Genomic DNA, 18,513 nt, shown 5'->3' on the forward strand with positions numbered 1-18,513 from the left:
GGGGATCTTCCTGACCCAGGGATCAAACCCATGTCTCCTGCATCAGCAGGCAGGTTCTGTACCATCGTATCACTACCTGGGCTTAAATACGGTTCATATAAGAATATCTGAAAAATCTCTGTGTGTTCCCTTTGTAAACTGAAAAACTGTCAAAGTTATAGCATGCATATTATTGTCTTCTCTTACAAGGTGTGGTAATTGCAATGGTGGTAAATAGAGCAGCCGTTAATTGAGTATTTATTATGTGCCCAGATTTGTCTTGTTTTCTCTGCACAATCGCCCTATACATAGGCGTTTTTTCCAGCTTCATTGTATGGCGGTTGAGGAAACTGTCCAAGGTCATGTAGCATGTAAGGTCTGAGTGACCTCAGGCAGCCTCTTGAGGGCCTTCCAGTTTGCCGGCTCTAGTTAATTTCCAGCAGCTTCTTTTGATTTTCCTAAGCTTGTGGTTCTCCCCACCAGCTGCCTGGATGCTTGACCCCATCACCAGAGGGTCTGACTCTGTGGGTGTGGGGCGGGGTCCGAGCACCAGCGTTGGCTCCCCAGTGACTAGTGTGCTGCCGCTGTTCTGAGCACGTGTCCACAGTGGAGCTGAGCCAGCTGGACTGGACACCAGGGCCCCTCCCTTCTCTGGGCCTCACTCCCTGTCCTGCCGAAGAAGGAGTTCGGTCACGTGACCTCCAGGGTGTCTTCTCCAGGGGCCTCTAAGGTTCTACAGTTTTAAGAAGCTCATGAGCAAATCTCTTATTGTTCTTTTCCTTCTTCTCTTTTAGGCAGAATATGAAGTTACTCCAGATGAAAAACTGGGAGAAAAAGGGAAGGAAATTATGACCAAGTACCTCACCCCAAAGGTAAGAGGCTACCCAAACCCCACAGCAGGAGTGGGAGGCCTTATGCAGGAATATGGGCCCCCAGGTCTGTGCTAGGCCAGTGGGGAGCACCCAGCCAGGGATGCCATTGGTCTCCAGATTCAGAATTTTTATCCTCTTCAGAGGTACCCAAGCCTGGCAGGGCCAGCGCAGGTGGTCCAGGCCAGAGTAGGCCTGCAGTGGGGAGGCCTGCTTCTTGGGGGCCCAGTCCCCTCCAGGGGCACTCTTGCTGCCCTCTGCTCATGCCCAGGCGTTTGTGGCGGGACAGGTGAAGGCTCAACTGAGGCAGGGGTCAGAGTACCCAGAAGAAAGGGCTGAGAGGTTGGTGTGACCAGGAAGGGCCCAAGAGTGCTTAGGAGGAGGGCCTGGCTGAAGCTGAGTGGGCAGAGGTAACACTGGCTGAACACAGCAGAGTGCTGAGTATTCTGAAGCGCTCTGGGGTAAGCTGGAGGGCGAGGGGCCACCCTGACCTCCCCTGGGGCATGGGGCCACACCCATGGCCTGTTCGAATTCATGGTGGCCCTGACGCTGGAGGCGGCAAATCAGGGCTGCCGCAGCCACTCAGGTTTTGACTTCCGGTCAGGAGACAGAGGTAGGACTGTGAACAGAAGGAATCCAGTTCACACAGCAGCTCCTCCTATGACAAGTGGGCCACTGAACACCTGCCCTCCCCTGCATCTACTGGTGAAGGCATTCACAAGGGGGTTAAACCCACAGTAGCTCTTTCTGAGTTGACAACCAGGCCTCCTCCCCTCCCTGCACTTATGGATTCTTCTGCACAGTTTTATACATTTTATCCACACAGCTTGGAAGTCCCTTGAGGAGGAGGATAAGCCCCACCTCGTTGTTCTCAGCAGGTGTCCCAGGGGTCCTTGGCAGTTCTGGTCCCACCTCAAGCCTCGCTGCCCCCGGTGATATTAGACAGGTCCCAGGGGCCCATGCAGTGATGCGGGCCCCTCGGGCTGCACTGAGCCCTCGCCTGGAGCAGCTGTGCTGGCCTGCGGGCCACGGGCCCAGCCCCACCCCAAGGTTGGCCCCTGTGGCACTTCCTCCTGCTTCTGCTGAGCCAGCACCCCTGTTACTTCCCTCCGCTGTTTCTCTGCTTCTGCTTCCATCGTAATCCTACATGCCTCTTAATGGAATGGCAGGCCACCCCAGGGCCTTTGCACTTTTCAGAAGCAAGAGGATTCATGTTCATCAGCTCTTTCAGATGCTGGACAGGGCTGGCTCTCTCTGTACAAGGCGTGGCCCTGGGCACACCCAACTGCCTGCTCCATCTGCAGGGACAGACCTGAGGACCCAGCTCACTACACAAACTTCATCCAGACGCTTAGACAGCAGTACAGAGAGTGTCTGCACCCCATCTCACCAGTGACCCCTACCCCACCCCCAGTGACCCCCCGACCCTACCCCCACATCTGCTGGTCTGGCTGGGATCTTTGCTGAAGATGAGGTGGTTCCTTGGCTGGCCTTCTGGCTCCTTCAGCTCATCCTAGGGCTACTGCAGGGGGTCACTTCCCTGTCTCCACACTGGCCAGCCTTGACCAGAAGCCTCTGCTCTTGGACCCCGGTCTGGGCCCCCCAGACCTCGCTGCCCCTGCTGCGCACTGCCTATGTCTCCTGGAGGGATGGGGCCCAGCCTCCCCCTCAGCTCAGAAGGTTTTACAAGTGCTCAGAGCTTGCCAACATTTTTTCCTTAAGTACTCTTCAATTTTAGAAATTTAAACCACACCATATGGTATGGCCCAGGGGCCTGGGGGAGGTGGCCCAAGTGGTCTGGGGGTTGACTGTTTTCCTATAATAAATTTTGCGCTGCCGGCCAGGTCCTTCCTGCAGTCACTCTCGCAGGAGCCTGTGTTCCTTCTCGGGGCTGCAGATGCCCCAGCAGCTGGGAGAGGAGCCATGTGGCTGAAGCCCCAGCTCTGAGGCCTCCGAATGACCCCCAGGACCCTTGTCCTCAAACACAGATAGTCTTTACCTCACAGTCCTCCTCAAGGTGCAACTCATGTCTCGGCTCCAAGCAGCATTTTCCAAAGGGTAGACGGGGCTTTCCTGGTGGCTCAGCGGTAAAGAGTCCTCCTGCCAATGCAGGAGACACACGACTGATTCCTGGGTTGGGAAGATGCCCTGGAGGACGGCATGGCAACCCACTGCAGGATTCTCGTCTGGAGAATCCCATGGGCTGAGGAGCCTGACCGGCTACAGTCCATGGGGTCGCAGAGTTGGACATGACTCAGCTACTAAACAATGATGGACACTGATCATTTGAGAGGATCTGTGAAAAAAAAACCGACCATCACCGACCCAATGGACATGAGTTTGAGTAGGGAGGCCTGGCGTGCTGCAGTCCACGAGGTTGCAAAGAGTCAGAAACGACGGAGCGACTGAACTGAACTGTGAAAAAAACACGTCTGTGGTCAGTTACTTGTGGACATGACTTTTCCCCGCATCTCTCCCTTGTAAAGATTTACCCGGTGTGTGAGCACATTAAAGGCTCTTGAGAGGTAAAGAAACCAGCTCAACTGATAACAAAGCATTTCCCAGACTTCCCCTCCCCGCCTCATAATTTCACATCCTGCTGAATACGTCTGGGGCTGCAAAACGCCTCCAGGGGTCTTCAGGACCTGGCCTCCAGCTTTCGCTCCCAGAGCCCCCAGGCTGGGAGCTCCAGCCACCACCTCCCAGTCCCATCTTTACATGCCCACCTGGTCACCTTTGTCCGAGCTGTTCCTGGCAAGGCCTCCGACCTGGAAGGCGCTCCGCCGACTCTTATCTTTCTCCTTCTGTGTCTGCTCCATCGCACAGAGTCTCCTCTGCCTCTGGTCAGAAGCCGTCGCTCCTACCTGCTGCTCTGTTGTGCTTCTGCAGGTCTCTGGGGTTGGTGCTTCCACAGCCCCAGAGGCTGGGTTCTGAGGAGCCCCCCTTACAGAGGGGGCGACAGCACATCACCAGACGGGCCGAATGCGGTCTGACAAGAGCAGTGGTGGACAGCGCACAGGGAAGTGAGGGAGGCCGGGGGGACGCTGTCCTGGGCCACCCTGGGTGAGCCAGGAAGGTTTCTGAAAGTTGATGCAGCTGAACCAAAGTTTCACGTGGTGGTGAGGAAGCCAGGTACAAATGGAAAGAAAGGAGTGGGGCCTTTCCTGTGCAAAGGTCCGGAGCAGGGGCTCTCACCTGGGGGCGTTTGGCAGAGTCTGGAGATCTTTTTGATTGACACGAATGGGGAATGTGCTCCTAGCGTCTAATATACACGGTTCAGAGATGCAGCTGACGTCCTCCAATGCACAGGACGGCCCCCCACCTAAGAATTATCTGGGCCCGAAATGTCAGTAGCATTGAGGGTGAGAGGCCTTCGTGCGTAGAGGGGAATGGATGTGTGTTGGCAGGGAGGTCTGTCCCCAACCCCTAAGCTGAAAACGACTATTGGCAGGCTTATTTCTAGTAGGGGGACAGGGACCTTCTGGGAGGCAAGGCTTGGAAAACCATGGTGGGGCATTTGCACCATCCTAAGGGCAGTGGGGAGCCCCGAAGGCTCTGAAGGCCATGCACAGCCCAGGTTGGTCTCTCTGGCCCTCGTGTAGCAGAGGAAGGGGAAGAAGAGGACTTAAGGCAGGAGGCCATCCTGGGAGCTGCTGCCATAGCTGTGGAAATAGACACCAGGGCCTTGGGAAATGTCAGGCAGAAGGAGCTCTCAGGGGATGACAGGTGTGGGAAGTCAGCAGAGGGGGCAAGGGGAGTCTGTGCTTTCCACCTTGAGTCACTGAGTGGGTGCGGATGCCCCCAGGAAGGGCAGGGTGCTCAGGACGGTGGCCGGGCTATTAGCTCTCTGGGCAGAGATGATGGCATCTATTGTGTGTCCCCTCTACCCCACCCCTACCCCCCACAGCGCTGCACACATGGCTGTCTTTCATTGTGAGTTGGTTTGAATGAGACAGGAGGGGGCCCAGGAAGCTTCCCCCCATGAGCCTCTCCCCTCTGCCCACTCAGATCTCTTTCTGGGAAGCTGACACTGAGCTGGCTCGTGTCCCCCAGAGTCTGACAGGGGGTGTTTGCTGGGAGTCTGGCTGGCACATCCCTGCTCAAAGTCAAAACTCACTTCCGGAGCTGAAATCTCTCTCTCTCCAAACCCCGACTTGAAGGCGTCCATCCCAGGGACTAAGTCCACTCGTTGGATGCTGCCCAGAATCCTGCGTCAGTTGCCCACACATGGCCAGCTTTGCTCTGGGGGCAGTTAGAGGACACCAGCCTGGGGTGGGCTTTGGGATGGGCCAAACGCTATTGAGATCTGACTCAAAGGCAGCAGAGTGCTTATGTGGAGGCGAGTTTTAGAACAAGGTAGACCTGCGTTGGAAGCTAGGCGTGGTCTCTTTTAACTGAGCGGCCTTGGGAAAGTTCCTTAACCTCCTGGAACCTCAGGCTGCTCCTCTGTCAAGTGGACCGGGTACCCTGAGGGTCATAAATACCAGCCAGGACAGAGCCCAGGAGCTGGTATGCACAAGACCCTCCCTCGGTGGTGGCTCTCCTCTGACTTTCCCCGTCCTGGTCTGTGTTTTTCAAAATCAGGCCACTGAATGATGAAATCATTTAGACATGAACTCCAGCTGTGGAGCTGTGAGAGGCCAAGAAGGGGTCCGGAGGGCCCCCAGCCTCAGAGGGCTGGCCAGAGAGGCTGGACTCCTTCAAATGCAATGCCTTAGTCAGGATGATTAATGCTAGTTGCCACAACAAACAAACCCCAAATCTCAGGGGCTTCACATACCAAAATTTCTATTTCATGCACACTTTGACTGGGTCTTTTCTGCATAAAGACTAGGGGGCCTGGCTGCTTTTGTGTGTCCATCACCAAAAGGGAAGGGGCAAATGAGGGAAGTACATGAGCTTTAAATGCCTTGGTCCCCATGTGACACGTTACTGTCTCTCCCCAGCCCCTAAGCTGAAAACGTCTATTGGCAGGCTTATTTCTAGTGCTGGTGAGGCAGTCATGAGCATGGCGTGGTCCATAGATATTCTTAGGCTTGTCAGCTCAGAGGAGCTGCCCAGAGCTGGTCGAATCAGACATGCATTGGGCTCTGCCTTTCAGGCACCTACAGATCAGAGGTGATACCTGTAGCAGATGTTAAGGGGGCAGGGTTGCTCTGAGCTGGGGGGTGGACCAGGAAATACTCTTAATTATAATAATAAGTAATAGTAAATGATCCTAAAAAGAGTATTACACAGCATTCATCACTACAGACAGCATTTAAAACATACTAGTTTATGGAGACTTCCCTGCCGGTCCAGCAGTTAAGACTCTGTGCTTCCAATGCAGGGGTTGAGGGTTCGATCCCTTGTTGGGGAATTAGATTCCACATGCTGTGTGGCATGACCAAAAATTAAAAATAAATAAAATAAAAACAGAAAATAAAATACTAGCTTATGGAGATATAATTCACACATCACAAAATTCACCCTTTTAAATACACAGGTCAATGGTTTTTAAAATTGTTGCAGAACTGTGCAACTATCACTGCTATCTGATTTCAGGACATTTATCTCTCCCAACAAAAACCCCATTCCCATTAGCATCACTCCCTATTTCCCTTTCCTCCCACTCCAGGCAACTGCTAATCTCCTTCCTGTCTCTGTGGATGTGCCTATTCTGGACATTTCATATAATTAAATTCGTGTATATATGGACTTTCGTGTCTGACTTCTTTCAAGGTTTCATCCGTGTTGTAGTGGGTATCAGTATTTCTCATTTCTTTTTATGGCTGGATAGGTAATATTCCATTATGGATAAGCTCCATTTTATTTATCTCCTCATCAATTGACAGACACTTGGGACATTTCTACTTTGGGGCTATGATGAATCACGCTGCTATGACCATCCACGCACAAGTTTTTGCATGAACGTGTATTGTCGTTTCTCTTAGGTATGTACTTAGGAGTGGAATTGCTGGGTCACATGGTAACTTGATATTTCATCAGTTGAGGAATGACTAGGCTGTTTTCAAAGTGACTGCACCAGCTGACGTTCCCACCAGCAGGTTATGAAGGGGCCAATCTCTCCACATCCTCTCCAGCACTTGGTATTTTCTGTTTTGCTTTGTTTTTGTAATAATTCTAGTGGATGTGAAGTGGTATCTCATTGTGGTTAGATTTGCATTTTCCTCATGACTAATGATGGAGACGGTGATGGCAACCCACTCCAGTGTTCTTGCCTGGAGAATCCCAGGGACTGAGGAGCCTGGTGAGCTGCCGTCTATGGGGTCGCACAGAGTCGGACATGACTGAAGTGACTTAGCAGCAGCAGCAGCAGCAGCATGACTAATGAGCACCTTTTCATGTGCTTATTGGCTGTTCCTATATCATCTTTGGAGAAAAGTCTATTCAAATCCTTTGCCCATTTTTAAATTGGGTTGTTCATCTTATTAATGTTGAATCCTAAGAGTTCTTTTTATGTTCTAGGTACAAGTCCTTTATCAGATGATTTGCAAATATTTTCTCTCATTCTGTGGGTTGTCTTTTTACTTTCTTGCTGGTGGCCTTTGAAACACAAAGATTTTTCATTTGATGACATTCAGATTCATTTTTGTTACTTGTTTTTAAATGACTTGTTTTCATGTTGTCTTATCTGTCCTTGTAAAAAAGGCCTGTTTTCTTTGAATAATTTTATTCATTTTTGGCTGTGCTGTTTTTGTTGCTGTGCAGACTTTTTCTCTAGTTGCGGTGAGCAGGGGCTACTCTCTAGTTATGGTGAGCGGGCTTCTCATTGCAGTGACTTCTCTTGTGGAGCTGAGGCTTTAGGGAGCGCAGGCTTCAGTAGTTCAGATGCTTCAGAAGTTGCGGTTCAATAGTTGCAGCTCCTAGGCTCTAAGAGCACAGGCTCAAAAGTTGTGGTGCACAGGCTTAGTTGCTCTGCAGTATGTGGTATCTTCCCAGATCAGGGACTGAACCCGTGTCTCCTACATTGGCCGGTGGATTCTTTACCACCGAGCTTCCAGGGAAGCCCAGGCTTCAGTTTTTCGAGGATTAGGGTGTATATGGAGAAACATTAGGTCCATAAATCTCTCAGAGCCCATTGCCTGCTATGAAGAATAGGGCCAGGTCTGGTCCTTCACCTGCACTCCAGCCCTGCTCCTGGTCGACATGACGCTATTCTTTAGGCCCTCTGGATACAGCAGTGCAATCACCTGCTCTTGGATCTTTCTAGCAACTGCCCGAGATGGGTATTAGTGTAACCACTTTACAGACCAGGCACCTGAGGTTTGAGAAGGGAAGAGACGTTGGTTTAGAATAGCAGAGGCAGGGCTTAGAAAGAACTCCTTAGGATCCTACTTCACGATGCTGCTTGTAGAACATTTTACTCTAGTTCATTTTAATTAGGCCCATGAGCAACTGTGCCAGGGCTCCACCCTGGTCACTAAGGCCAGGCAGGTGGCACCCAGTTTCAATGTGGTTTTGCTAGAAAGTATCCGTGGATTCCAAGGGAAACTCAGACCTGGCAGAGGGTCCTGTGGAAAGGACCCTGCATGGGCTTCTTCCGACAGATGAAGTGGGCAGGTGGGCTGGGACAGCCCTCTGACGTGAACCAGCTTGGCATCCTCTGTGGGATGCTTGGAAAGCCCCGGAGCAGGCGGTGCTTAGAGGGCATTTCTTGCGGGAGGTCCGCTGGCAAGGCCCACAGATGCAGGCCTCTTTGTCTCTGTGAACAATGATAGGCTAAGCAGGGCAGTTTGTTCTTGTTAAGGGGGAAATTACCCATCAGCCTGAGTGGCTGCACAAAAGAAATCTATTCCTAGTGCTTGTTTGGCTCTCCGGAAAACATCCACCTTTTATAAAGTAAGGAGCTTGAATGAAAGGAAATAATAATTACTCCAAGTTCCTCTTTCTCTGGCCCCCCTGCTCACAGCCTCACTTCACTGGCGCCTCCTCCTACCCCATCCAGGCAGCGGCATGGGATCCCAGCTAGTGCAGTCAGGCTACCTTCCTGGTAGGGGACAGCTCCTCGGCCTCTGGGGCAGTCAGAGGCTTCAGCCTTTGTCCTCGGGGCACATGGAACCCTGTTCTGCCACTTTCCAGCTGGGCATCCTTGGAGCCTCAGTTTCCCCATCTGAGTATGGGGATGATAGCCATGGTGCTCAAGTGGGCTCCTTCTTCTTTAAATCAACTCATCTTTTAACTTAAAATAAATGTTTCAAAAGGAAACTTGGTATCTGGAATTGCCTGGAAAGCCAGTATTGATTTGTTGTACATAAAGATAACATGAAAATTTGACATTACATCCTAGATGGATGCTGTTTTGCTCATCTAAGGCTCTGAGCTGCCTTTCTCTTTGTTTTGAAGGGAAAGTAGCGAGTATTAGAGACAAGTTAGCAAGACGGCAAGTAGCATCACACTGAGACTTTCTTCTTGATAATGGAAGACTTAAAGGAAAACTGAAAAGGGAATACTTTTTTCACTGAGTGATTCAATGTTATTTAATTGTGTCCTTGCACCTCCAGGCTAAGATAACTTCATCACCTTTGGAAAATGCTGGGCTGTCTGCCTCCTAACTGTGATGCGTTTGATAAATGCTGGTTTGTTGTTGGAAGAGACAGCATGACCTAAAGCAAAGGGCACTGGACTGGGGGGGGGGGGGGTGGTCACTCTTGAATCTCCCTTCCTGGGGTCTGGGGCCTCAAGGAGCTGGCTCAGAATTGGCCTAACCATCTAACCAAAGCTTGGTCTCCGGGGCAACCAAGGCCATGGAATATGGGCAGGTTTGGCTAAAGCCTCCCTTCCTAGTGCCTGCCATGTCTTCCATGGGGTTTGAGCTCCGAGCCAGGGCCTTGGAGCCAGCTTTTCGTCTCTGCTAAGATCACTTGACTCTTGTCTGCCTCTCAAGCACCCAGCATCTCCATCCTGTTGTCAGTGAAATCTGGTCAGCTCAGGATTCACCTCTGCTTGAACCCCTCCTGGGCAGGGCCTGACTAGGTGGCCAGCTTCACCCTGGGTTTTCCCACTTCCTACCTCAGCACTGCAGAAAGCCTCAAGGGTGGAAGAAGATTGAGAAGAAAACTTGAGAAAGGAACTTCCTGGGAACGGCTCTTACTGTGAGCCAAACACTGTTCTTAGAGCTTTAAATAACGCATTTAATCCTCCATTTTAAAGATGAGGAGATGAAGACACAGAGAGATTAAGTAACTTGCTCAAGGTCACACAGCTGGCATGAAGGAAGCCAAGACTTCAGAGTCTGTGCTCTTGACCCTTCCCTATCCTGCTCTCCTAAGAATCCAACCTGGCTCCCTGCCTTGGGCTCCACTCACACTTCCTCTTGATTGAAGAACTATTAGTGAGCAGGGAGCTAGGGCGCTGTTTTGAAGAGCAGCAGGGTTCCTGGGTCATTTCAAGTTTCTGCAGCCCCCAGCACTATAGTGCTCCCTACGGAGGGTCCCTGCTGCTGAGCCATGCTCAGAATGACTGTCTGGGCCTGCAGGAGTCCTGGTGTGCTGGGAGATGACCCTTATAGCCCACTCTCAGGGACCATTCTGTCGGTTCACCCCAAAGGGAAGGAGACGACACCGCCTAGAGCATGCTGCAGCTCCCGGGGATCTTAGAGGCCCCCCAGTCCAGGGCCTGGCCACAGTTTCAGCTGTAGATTTCCTAAGGCTAAGATGCGTGGATCAGCTGTGGTTGAGCAGGCCTTTGGCTCTCTTCTCTATCCTAGGCCCTGGCTTTTAGAAGAACACTTAGGACTGTCTGGAACCCAGATTTTGAAAACTGCTGGGCTAAGCCAGACTCCTCATGCCCTAGATGAGGGAACTGAGGCCCAAGAGGAGCCGGGTCCCTGAGGGTCATACAGCTGGGAGAGGAGACTGGAACATCCCTCACCGGGCTTCCCACTCGCCCGTGCTAGAAGGGTGGCACAGAGACACGAATAGAAAGCTTCCTGGCCTCGTTTCCCACCTCCCACCCCAGCTGGCCTGCAGCGGAGCCTGAATTCCCGTGAGACTCTCATTCTTTGGCTCAGTACTTGTCTAAATGCTGTGCAAAACTGAGAAGGCCACCGTTTAAGCATAGGTAGCTTCCCAGGTAGCGCTGGTGGTAAACAGCCTGCCCACCAGTGCAGGAGATGAAAGAGTTGTGGGTTCGATCCCTGGTTCAGGAAGATCTCCTAGAGGAGGGCACAGCAACCCACTCCAGTATTCTTGCCTGGAGTATCCCATGGACAGAGGAACCTGGTCAGCTACAGTCCTTAGGGTCACACGACTGAAGCGATTTAGCACAGCACAGCCCTTGAGGGTATCACTGAATCTAACCCTCTCACACTCCTTTACTAAGGGTGGATATAAATGAGGGAGGCGGGGCAAAGTAACATTATTATATTTTTTTGAAAACAATTTTTTCCAGATTTTTTTTTTAATGTAGACTATTTTTAAAGTCTTCACTGAATTTGTTACAATATTACTTCTGTTTTATGCTTTGGTTTTTTGACCGTGGGGCATGTCCAGCCAGGGATCGAACCCCCACCTTCTACATTGGTAGGCAATGTCTTAACCGCTGGACCACCAGAGAAGCCCTAAGTAACATTGTTTGAGCACTTACTGTATGCTGTGTGTTTTAAACCTTTATCTCATGCTGTCTTCATGACAGTCCTGTGTAGTAGACACAATTGTCCCTGTTTTACCTTGGAAAAAGGGCTTCATTAAGAGTAAAAACTGGGAGAATTAAAAACAGGGACCGATACAGATACCTGTATGCAAGTATCCATACCAGCATTATTCACAATTGTTGAAATGTGAAAATAAGCCGTGTCCATCGGTGGATGAATGGATGAGCAAAATGAGGTCTGTTATACAATGGAATATTATTCAGCCATAAATAGGCATGAAGTCCTGCTAGAGCATGAATAAATCTTGAAAACATTAGGCTAAGTGAAATGAAGAAGTGAAAGTTGCTCAGTCGTGTCCAACTCTTTGAGACCCCATGGACTGTATGATCCATGGAATTCTCTAGGCCAGAATAGCCTAGAGTGAATAGCCTTTCCCTTCTCCAGGGGATCTTCCCAACCCAGAGATCGAACCCAAGTCTCCTGCATTGCAGGCAGATTCTTTACCAGCTGAGCCACAAGGGAAGCCCAAGTGAAAGAAATCAAACAAAAAAGGCCACATTTGTATGATTCTACTTACATGAAATGTCCAGCATAGGCAAATTCATTGAGACAAAGAAAACTAAAGCTTACCAGAGATTCAGGGGAAGGGATGGAGAGTTATTGCTTAATGGGTATAGAGTTTCTGTTTGGGATGATAAGAAAGTTTGAGAAAAGATGGTGGTAATAGTCAACATTATGACTGCAATTAATGCCGCTGAATTGTCTATTTATAAATGGTTAAAATGGCAGTCTCTCCGTTATGTCTATTTGACCACAAATTAAAAAAAAGAACAACAGAGAAAGAGTGATGATGAGATGTTACCCCAGTCTGTCTGATTCTAGAACCTGGATGCTTTCCTTTCCACTGCGTCATCTTGTCAGAGGCCTTGACCAAAGGCATCTTCCGAGCTGCTTCATGAAGGAGCAAGTCGGGCTGGGGGTGGCAGGTGGGCTGAGGGCTGTGTGGATAGGCTGGACCCTCCTGTGCGTGATCCACTTCTTGACGCCCAACCTTTATGCTGTGTCATTAGCATTTTCTCATTTCCCAGACTGTCTACAAAGCATTTTCAACAACTGTGTAATTGTCTCTCAGTTCAGTTCAGTTGCTCAGTCGTGTCCAACTCTTTGAGACCCTATGAACTGCAGCACGCCAGGCCTCCCATCACCAACTCCTGGAGTCTACCCAAATTCATGTCCATTGAGTTGGTGATGCCATCCAACCATCTCATCCTCTGTCATCCCCTTCTCCTCCTGCCCCCAATCTTTCCCAGCATCAAGGTCTTTTCAAATGAATCAGCTGTTCACATCAGGTGGCCAAAGTATTAGAGTTTCAGCTTCAACATCAGTCCTTCCAATGAACACCCAGGACTAATCTCCTTTAGAATGGACTGGTTGGATCCCTCAGATAGACAAATTTATTTCTCCCCGCCAACTTCCCTGGAAAACACACCCTCTCTGTCTTCAGCCTGATGTCTCGGGGCTCCTCACAGCAGGCCAGGGCATGCCTGTCCAAGTTCCTCTTCCTTTCTTGTGACCTTCCAGGGCAGAAAATGGGAGTCTCCTTTGACGCTGGTGGAGCCGGCTCTGCCTCTGATCCCCATTCCTGTGTGTGTGTGTGTGTGTGTGCTATTTCCTTCCCAGAATTCCTCTTTAGAGAGTGGCTGGATACAGTGAAGCCAGCCTCAGGCTTCCTGAGGACAACCTCCCCGCCCTCAGCACTGCCCTGGATGGGCAGACACTGGTCTCTGACCGTGGGTCTTGGGCAGAGAAATGACATCTTGGGGGTTTCAGTCGAGTTTCCCAGGATCTTGAAAGATGCCTGCCCTCCTTCACTCCCGAGCCGCCTGGAATGAAATCTTCACGGGAGAAATGTTTTCCTGGGCCAAGGTATTTGCAACACAGCTTCACACTGAAGCCAGTCTGGAGTCTGTGGACTGGAGGGTGACCTGGAAGATGGAACACTGGCTCGCTATGCCCTTGCCGCTCATGCACAAGGAATGAGAGACACCCCAGGGTGTGAGCATTCTGCACCCCGGCCCCATCGGACCTGGGCCTTGTGAATTACCTGCTCGTGACCGTCCTGACCCGGAGCGGAGTTGGCCGGATCCAAGCCCCTCGCCAGGAAAAAGCCTGCTTCTCTGGGTCCTGAGCGCCAGCCCTCAGCCTGTGTAAACACCGAGTCAACTCCCAACACGAGCTCTGGGCCCGCAGTTCTTGACCGGGGATTATCAAGTTGACAGAGCCCGGCTGGCCTCTCACTCCAACGTCCAGGCACATTTCGTTTTGTTAATTATCCGCTTTTGCTTTTGACGTAAAAAAGTCAAGGTCTGGGTCAGGGCCACTTGTGTGTTTTCCTTTCTTTCTCATTAAAGTTGCCCAGCTCTCAGGGCCTCTGGCTAAATTCTACTAGTGTTTAAAAGTGCTCTCACTTCCTGACCTCTAAAAAAATCCTTCATCCTGATTTCTGCGAAGCCACTTAAAAACAGCAAAGGATGTAAGGGACAACATGCTTTACATCCCAGTCTGCTCTTCCCTCCTTGGAGGGTGAGGGCTGTGTTTCACCACTTCGCTGACACAGAGAATGTGACCCTTTGTGACCTGGGGTAGCCAGGTCAGCCACCCTTTCGGGGCACCCTCCGAAAGGGCTGGGACCCCATGCAGGGCCTACTTGTTCAGAGGACTTCCTGACCCAGTAGCCCTCCACCAGTGGACGGTCTCTGTGAGCCTGCTCTCTACCATCTTAAATTTGTCTAGAAAAGTGTCAGTTTTGCCATAGGGTTAGGGTTGTGTGCGTGCTAAGTCACTTCAGTTGTGTCCAACTCTGCGACCCTATGGACTGTAGCCTGCCAGGCAAGAATACTGGAGTGGATTGCCATGCCCTTCTCCAGGGGATCTTCCTGACCCAGGGATCAGGCATGTTCTTTACCACTAGCTCTACCTGGGAAGTGTTAGAGTTAGGGTTAGGATTCTTTTAGAGTGCTGGTCTTCTCATTGTCCGGCCACATTCCTTTCATCCTCTGAGCCTTGATAAGACCTCACTTTGGCCATAAGGTCACCTCTCTGAGCTCGTCCTTCAAGGGGCTGAGAGCCCACACCACACTTGGCCACCCTCACTCCCCACCAGCCTTGAACTCCTACCATTGGCCAAGTGAGTCAGTTTATGAGGTCTTTGGGGTGCGGCTCATGACCTGGGCACAGAACAGACACTCAGGGAACCTGTTGTAGCTGATGGATGGTGTCAGCTCAGACCCTTGCAGGAGAAACACCGGGCTCCTTGCTTCCCAACTTGTATCTGCCACAGCACCGAGAACCTCTTAAGTCTGCTCACAAAGGCAGCTCCTGTCCCCTCCAGTATCTTCCTGGCAGACTAACCAGCTAAACCCAGGGTCAGCCCCGAATTGGTATAAGAGATCATTGCCCAAAGACTTAAGGAGATTGCCAGGGTGGCCGCATGTTCTGTCTGCGTCATAATGGAACCATGGGCCTTACAAAGGACACTGGGCTGCTTCCTACCACAGTGTCAGAGCAATGGCCTTCCTTACCTTCTCCAGCCACGAGAAGCCCCAGAGAGCCCTGTGAGCCTCTCAGACTCTGGGTCTTTGGCTGTTTATCACAGAAAGATAAAGGTGCAGAGTGGCCGTCAGGCAGGAGGTGGGTGCCTGGGTGCCCCTCTGGAGAAAGTCTCCTTCAAGACTGAGTGCTGTCTGTCAGAGACAAGGGAAGATCCAGGTTTTGTGGCAGCTGAAGCTTAAATAACATTGGGGGAGAGTCTTCTTTAAGAAGAAAGAACAGAACATTAGGTACCAAAGTGAGTATTTCCTGAGAATGAGAAAAGAAATCACAGTGGACGCCTGTAGCCTTGGAGATTCGGGGCTTGTCACCTGAGATCTCCATTTCCTAAAAGTGCTTGTGCAGACTTGCTTCTTCTCCCACGGAGAACACTCGGTTGCTCCCCGGACTGCAAGTAAGGGGCCCCAGAGCTTCAGCTCCCTCTGCTTCGGGGTGAATTACTTCTGAATGGAGACCACACCCCCCTGACGGTCAGCAGCAAGCCTCACCTCTCCTTAGAGTGTGAGAGGAGCTGTGAGACTTGTCATTTTTCCAGTGTCTACCCCAAGGACCTCCAGCCACCAGCTGCCTATCCAGCATGTGTCTCTGCCCTCGGGGGCTGCATCTGGCATGGTGCTCAGGCCACATGGTCCAGCAGCTTCGTTGCCCACGTGGACACCCAGGGAGGAGCTCGTGTCTGGGCCGAGAGCCACAGGATGCAGTCGTCTGGCCTAGTCAGGCCCGGGAGCCATAGTCTCACAGCCCCTTTGCTTGAGAGCGCTTGGCTGGGCTGGTTCACTTTCCCAACGACCAAGATAACCAAACCCTGCCTTTCCCTTTGGTTCTGTTCTTATCTGGGGCTCGTTGGTTCGTGCCTGCTGCCTGGCAGGTGCGGAAGACGAACTACTCCAGATGGACCTAGGCTCCGCGGCCTCTGGCTTCTCCACACGGCACTGAAGGTTTTGATTAAAAGGTGGAAGAATGGCGCTTTCTCTTCCTGTCAGCCAGACCTTAAATCAACCCTGGAGTGAAACGTTGTCCAAGGCTGCCGATCGGCAAACGCACTCCGTGGTCTGCCAGTTGTGATTGTACAAGCAGGTTTCACTTCCAGCTGGGATTTGGGGGTTGGAATGAGCCCTGCCTTGCCCACCTCCTTCCCGGTCTGCTTTCTTCACCCAATTCCTGTTCCTAGTGTCAGGCAGGCTGGGCTGAGTTAGTTTTTATGGAACTTGGAACCAGCCAACTTGAGTAGGGGGAGAGAAGAGGGAGGGGAGGGGGAGACTTTGGAGGGTCCTCCTCACCACCAGGCCCAGCTCCTGATTTTACAGATGGTGAATTTGTCTGGAGTCTTGGTGGCAAGTGGCAGATACTTAACTCCCAGTTGCTCAAAGGAGGAATTTATTGGAAGCGTGGGGGGATACGGTTAAATGAAAGCATCAGAGAGACATGGCTCTTCATGGGCTCAGGAACCCATGGCCCCAGGGTGCTTCTCCCAAGGCAGTTCCAATTTCCCCCAGCCACCCTCAAGCTTCTAGTCCACAGTTTCCACCCCAAACAAGCACTCCAACTGGTTGTAACTAAGAAAATCCCAAAGAACTGATTGGGCCAGTTGGCCCAAAGGCAGGAGGTAGACCAGATGACCTCATGAAGGCATTTCTGCTTTGAATGAACATATGCATACACATTTGGTGAACAAATGTATCGAGCACTGACTGTGTTCAGAGCACATTGTAAGTTCATTCCAGCAAAGCAGAGTGGAGAGATGGCAGGCTTTGGAGCTGCACAGGCCTGGATTTGAACCTCAGGTCCTCTGTTTATGAACTGTTCTGTCTACGGGCATGTAGAGTCCTAACTGCTTGCCAAGTGCTTTACTCAAGTTCAGATGAGACAGGAATAAACAACATTTCTGCCCCTTGAAGAGCTCCCTAAGGCTCAGCATCCACGAGCCCCACCTAGGGCATTATTCTGGGGAATGATGGAAAATATGAATTCGTGGGAAAAGTCACCTGGAGGGGCCAGTGGCTATCAGCCGGCCCCTCTCCCAGGCGCCCATGATGCTTCTAACCCTGGCTTTGCCAGAGACTGATTCCCACCCCTGCCCCCGCCCACGGCTGGGCCCGGGCAGCCCCGTGTGCAGAGCTTCCCACCATTGACGCAGATCTCTCCGTCAAGGGTCAAGGGGCGGCCAGGGTATGACTGTGGGAGTGCCCCTCCCTGGTTCCTGTCCTGGAGGAGAAGTGAGTTGGCCCCCCAACAAACAGTTGCCTCCAACCTGATATGGGTGGGACAGGCAACACCCCCCCTGCTGCAGGAAGCCACCTGTTTGGAAGGGAGCGGACCCCCTGAGACCCCTGTCTTCCAGAGTGTCTTGCCTCTCTTGCTCAGCTTTTCCTGAAAATCAGGTCTGTCCACATTGAGAAATTGCAAACAGTTTACATGGGGAATGTCAACTGCCCACATATGAAAATATACACATCATTAAGCCCTAAGTGCTTGCGTCTGGAGATAGAGCGGACAGTCTCCTGGGCTGACCTTTTGCTCACTGATGGAACTGCTGCTAATGAGCAGGGAGCTCCTTGGAGGGATGTTTTCATATGGGGAAGCGAAGCATATGCTGGCCATTAGCCTGAGTGTGTGTGTGTGTGTGTGTACACAACAGTGCAATACAAACAGTGCTCGCCAAAACACACAACGTCCTCTGCACCTCATTATCCAGCCCCACCAGCCTCCAAAGAAGGCTTGCTCTCCAAGGCCGAGTTACATCCCTACTCACTATTCGAGAAAGACTATGGCATCCTTGGAGGACCTGTAGTGCTCAGGGATAAGGCTCTGACCAGACTGCCTGGTTTTGAATCTTGTCTCTGCTCCCATGCTAGCTGTGTGATCTTGGGCAAGTTACTTAACTCCTCGGGGCCTATTTCTGCATCTATCAGATGGACATGATAAAACTTTTGTTGTTGCTGTTCAGCCATTCAGTCATGTCCGACTCTTTGCAACCCCATGGACTGCGGCATGCCAGGACTCCCTGTCCATCACCAACTCCTGGTGCCTACTCAAACTCATGTTCATCGCGTTGGTGATACCATCCAACCATCTCATTGTCTGTCGTCCACTTCTCCTCCCACCTTCAATATTTCCCAGCATCAGGGTCTTTTCAAATAAGTCAGTTCTTCACATAAGGTGGCCAAAGTATTGGAGTTTCAGCTTCAACATCAGTCCTTCCAAGCAATATTCAGGGCTGATTTCCTTTAGGATGGACTGGTTGGATCTCCCTGCAGTCCAAGGGACTCTCAAGAGTCTTCTCTAACACCACAGTTCAAAAGCATCAATTCTTTGGCAGTCAGCTTTCTTTGTAGTCCAACTCTCACATCCATACATGACCACTGGAAAAACCGTAGCTTTGACTACATGGACCTTTGTTGGTAAAGTAATGTCTCTGCTTTTCAATATGCTGTCTAGGTTGGTTATAACTTTTCTTCTAAG

At 51.2% G+C, this 18,513-nt stretch overlaps 1 protein-coding gene across 1 annotated transcript in view; it reads left to right on the forward strand.

Annotated features, from left to right (window-relative positions):
- The window catches only part of GRK5 (G protein-coupled receptor kinase 5), a 228,061-nt gene that overhangs the window by 175,096 nt on the left and 34,452 nt on the right, over nucleotides 1-18,513 (forward strand). Inside the window, exon 4 of the mRNA NM_174331.2 lies at nucleotides 774-851. Within this exon, the coding sequence (NP_776756.1) occupies nucleotides 774-851 (78 nt within the window). The remainder of the gene's footprint in view (nucleotides 1-773; nucleotides 852-18,513) is intronic.

The sequence above is a fragment of the Bos taurus genome, chromosome 26 (assembly GCF_002263795.3).
Source record: "Bos taurus isolate L1 Dominette 01449 registration number 42190680 breed Hereford chromosome 26, ARS-UCD2.0, whole genome shotgun sequence".
Classification (NCBI taxonomy): domain Eukaryota; kingdom Metazoa; phylum Chordata; class Mammalia; order Artiodactyla; family Bovidae; genus Bos; species Bos taurus.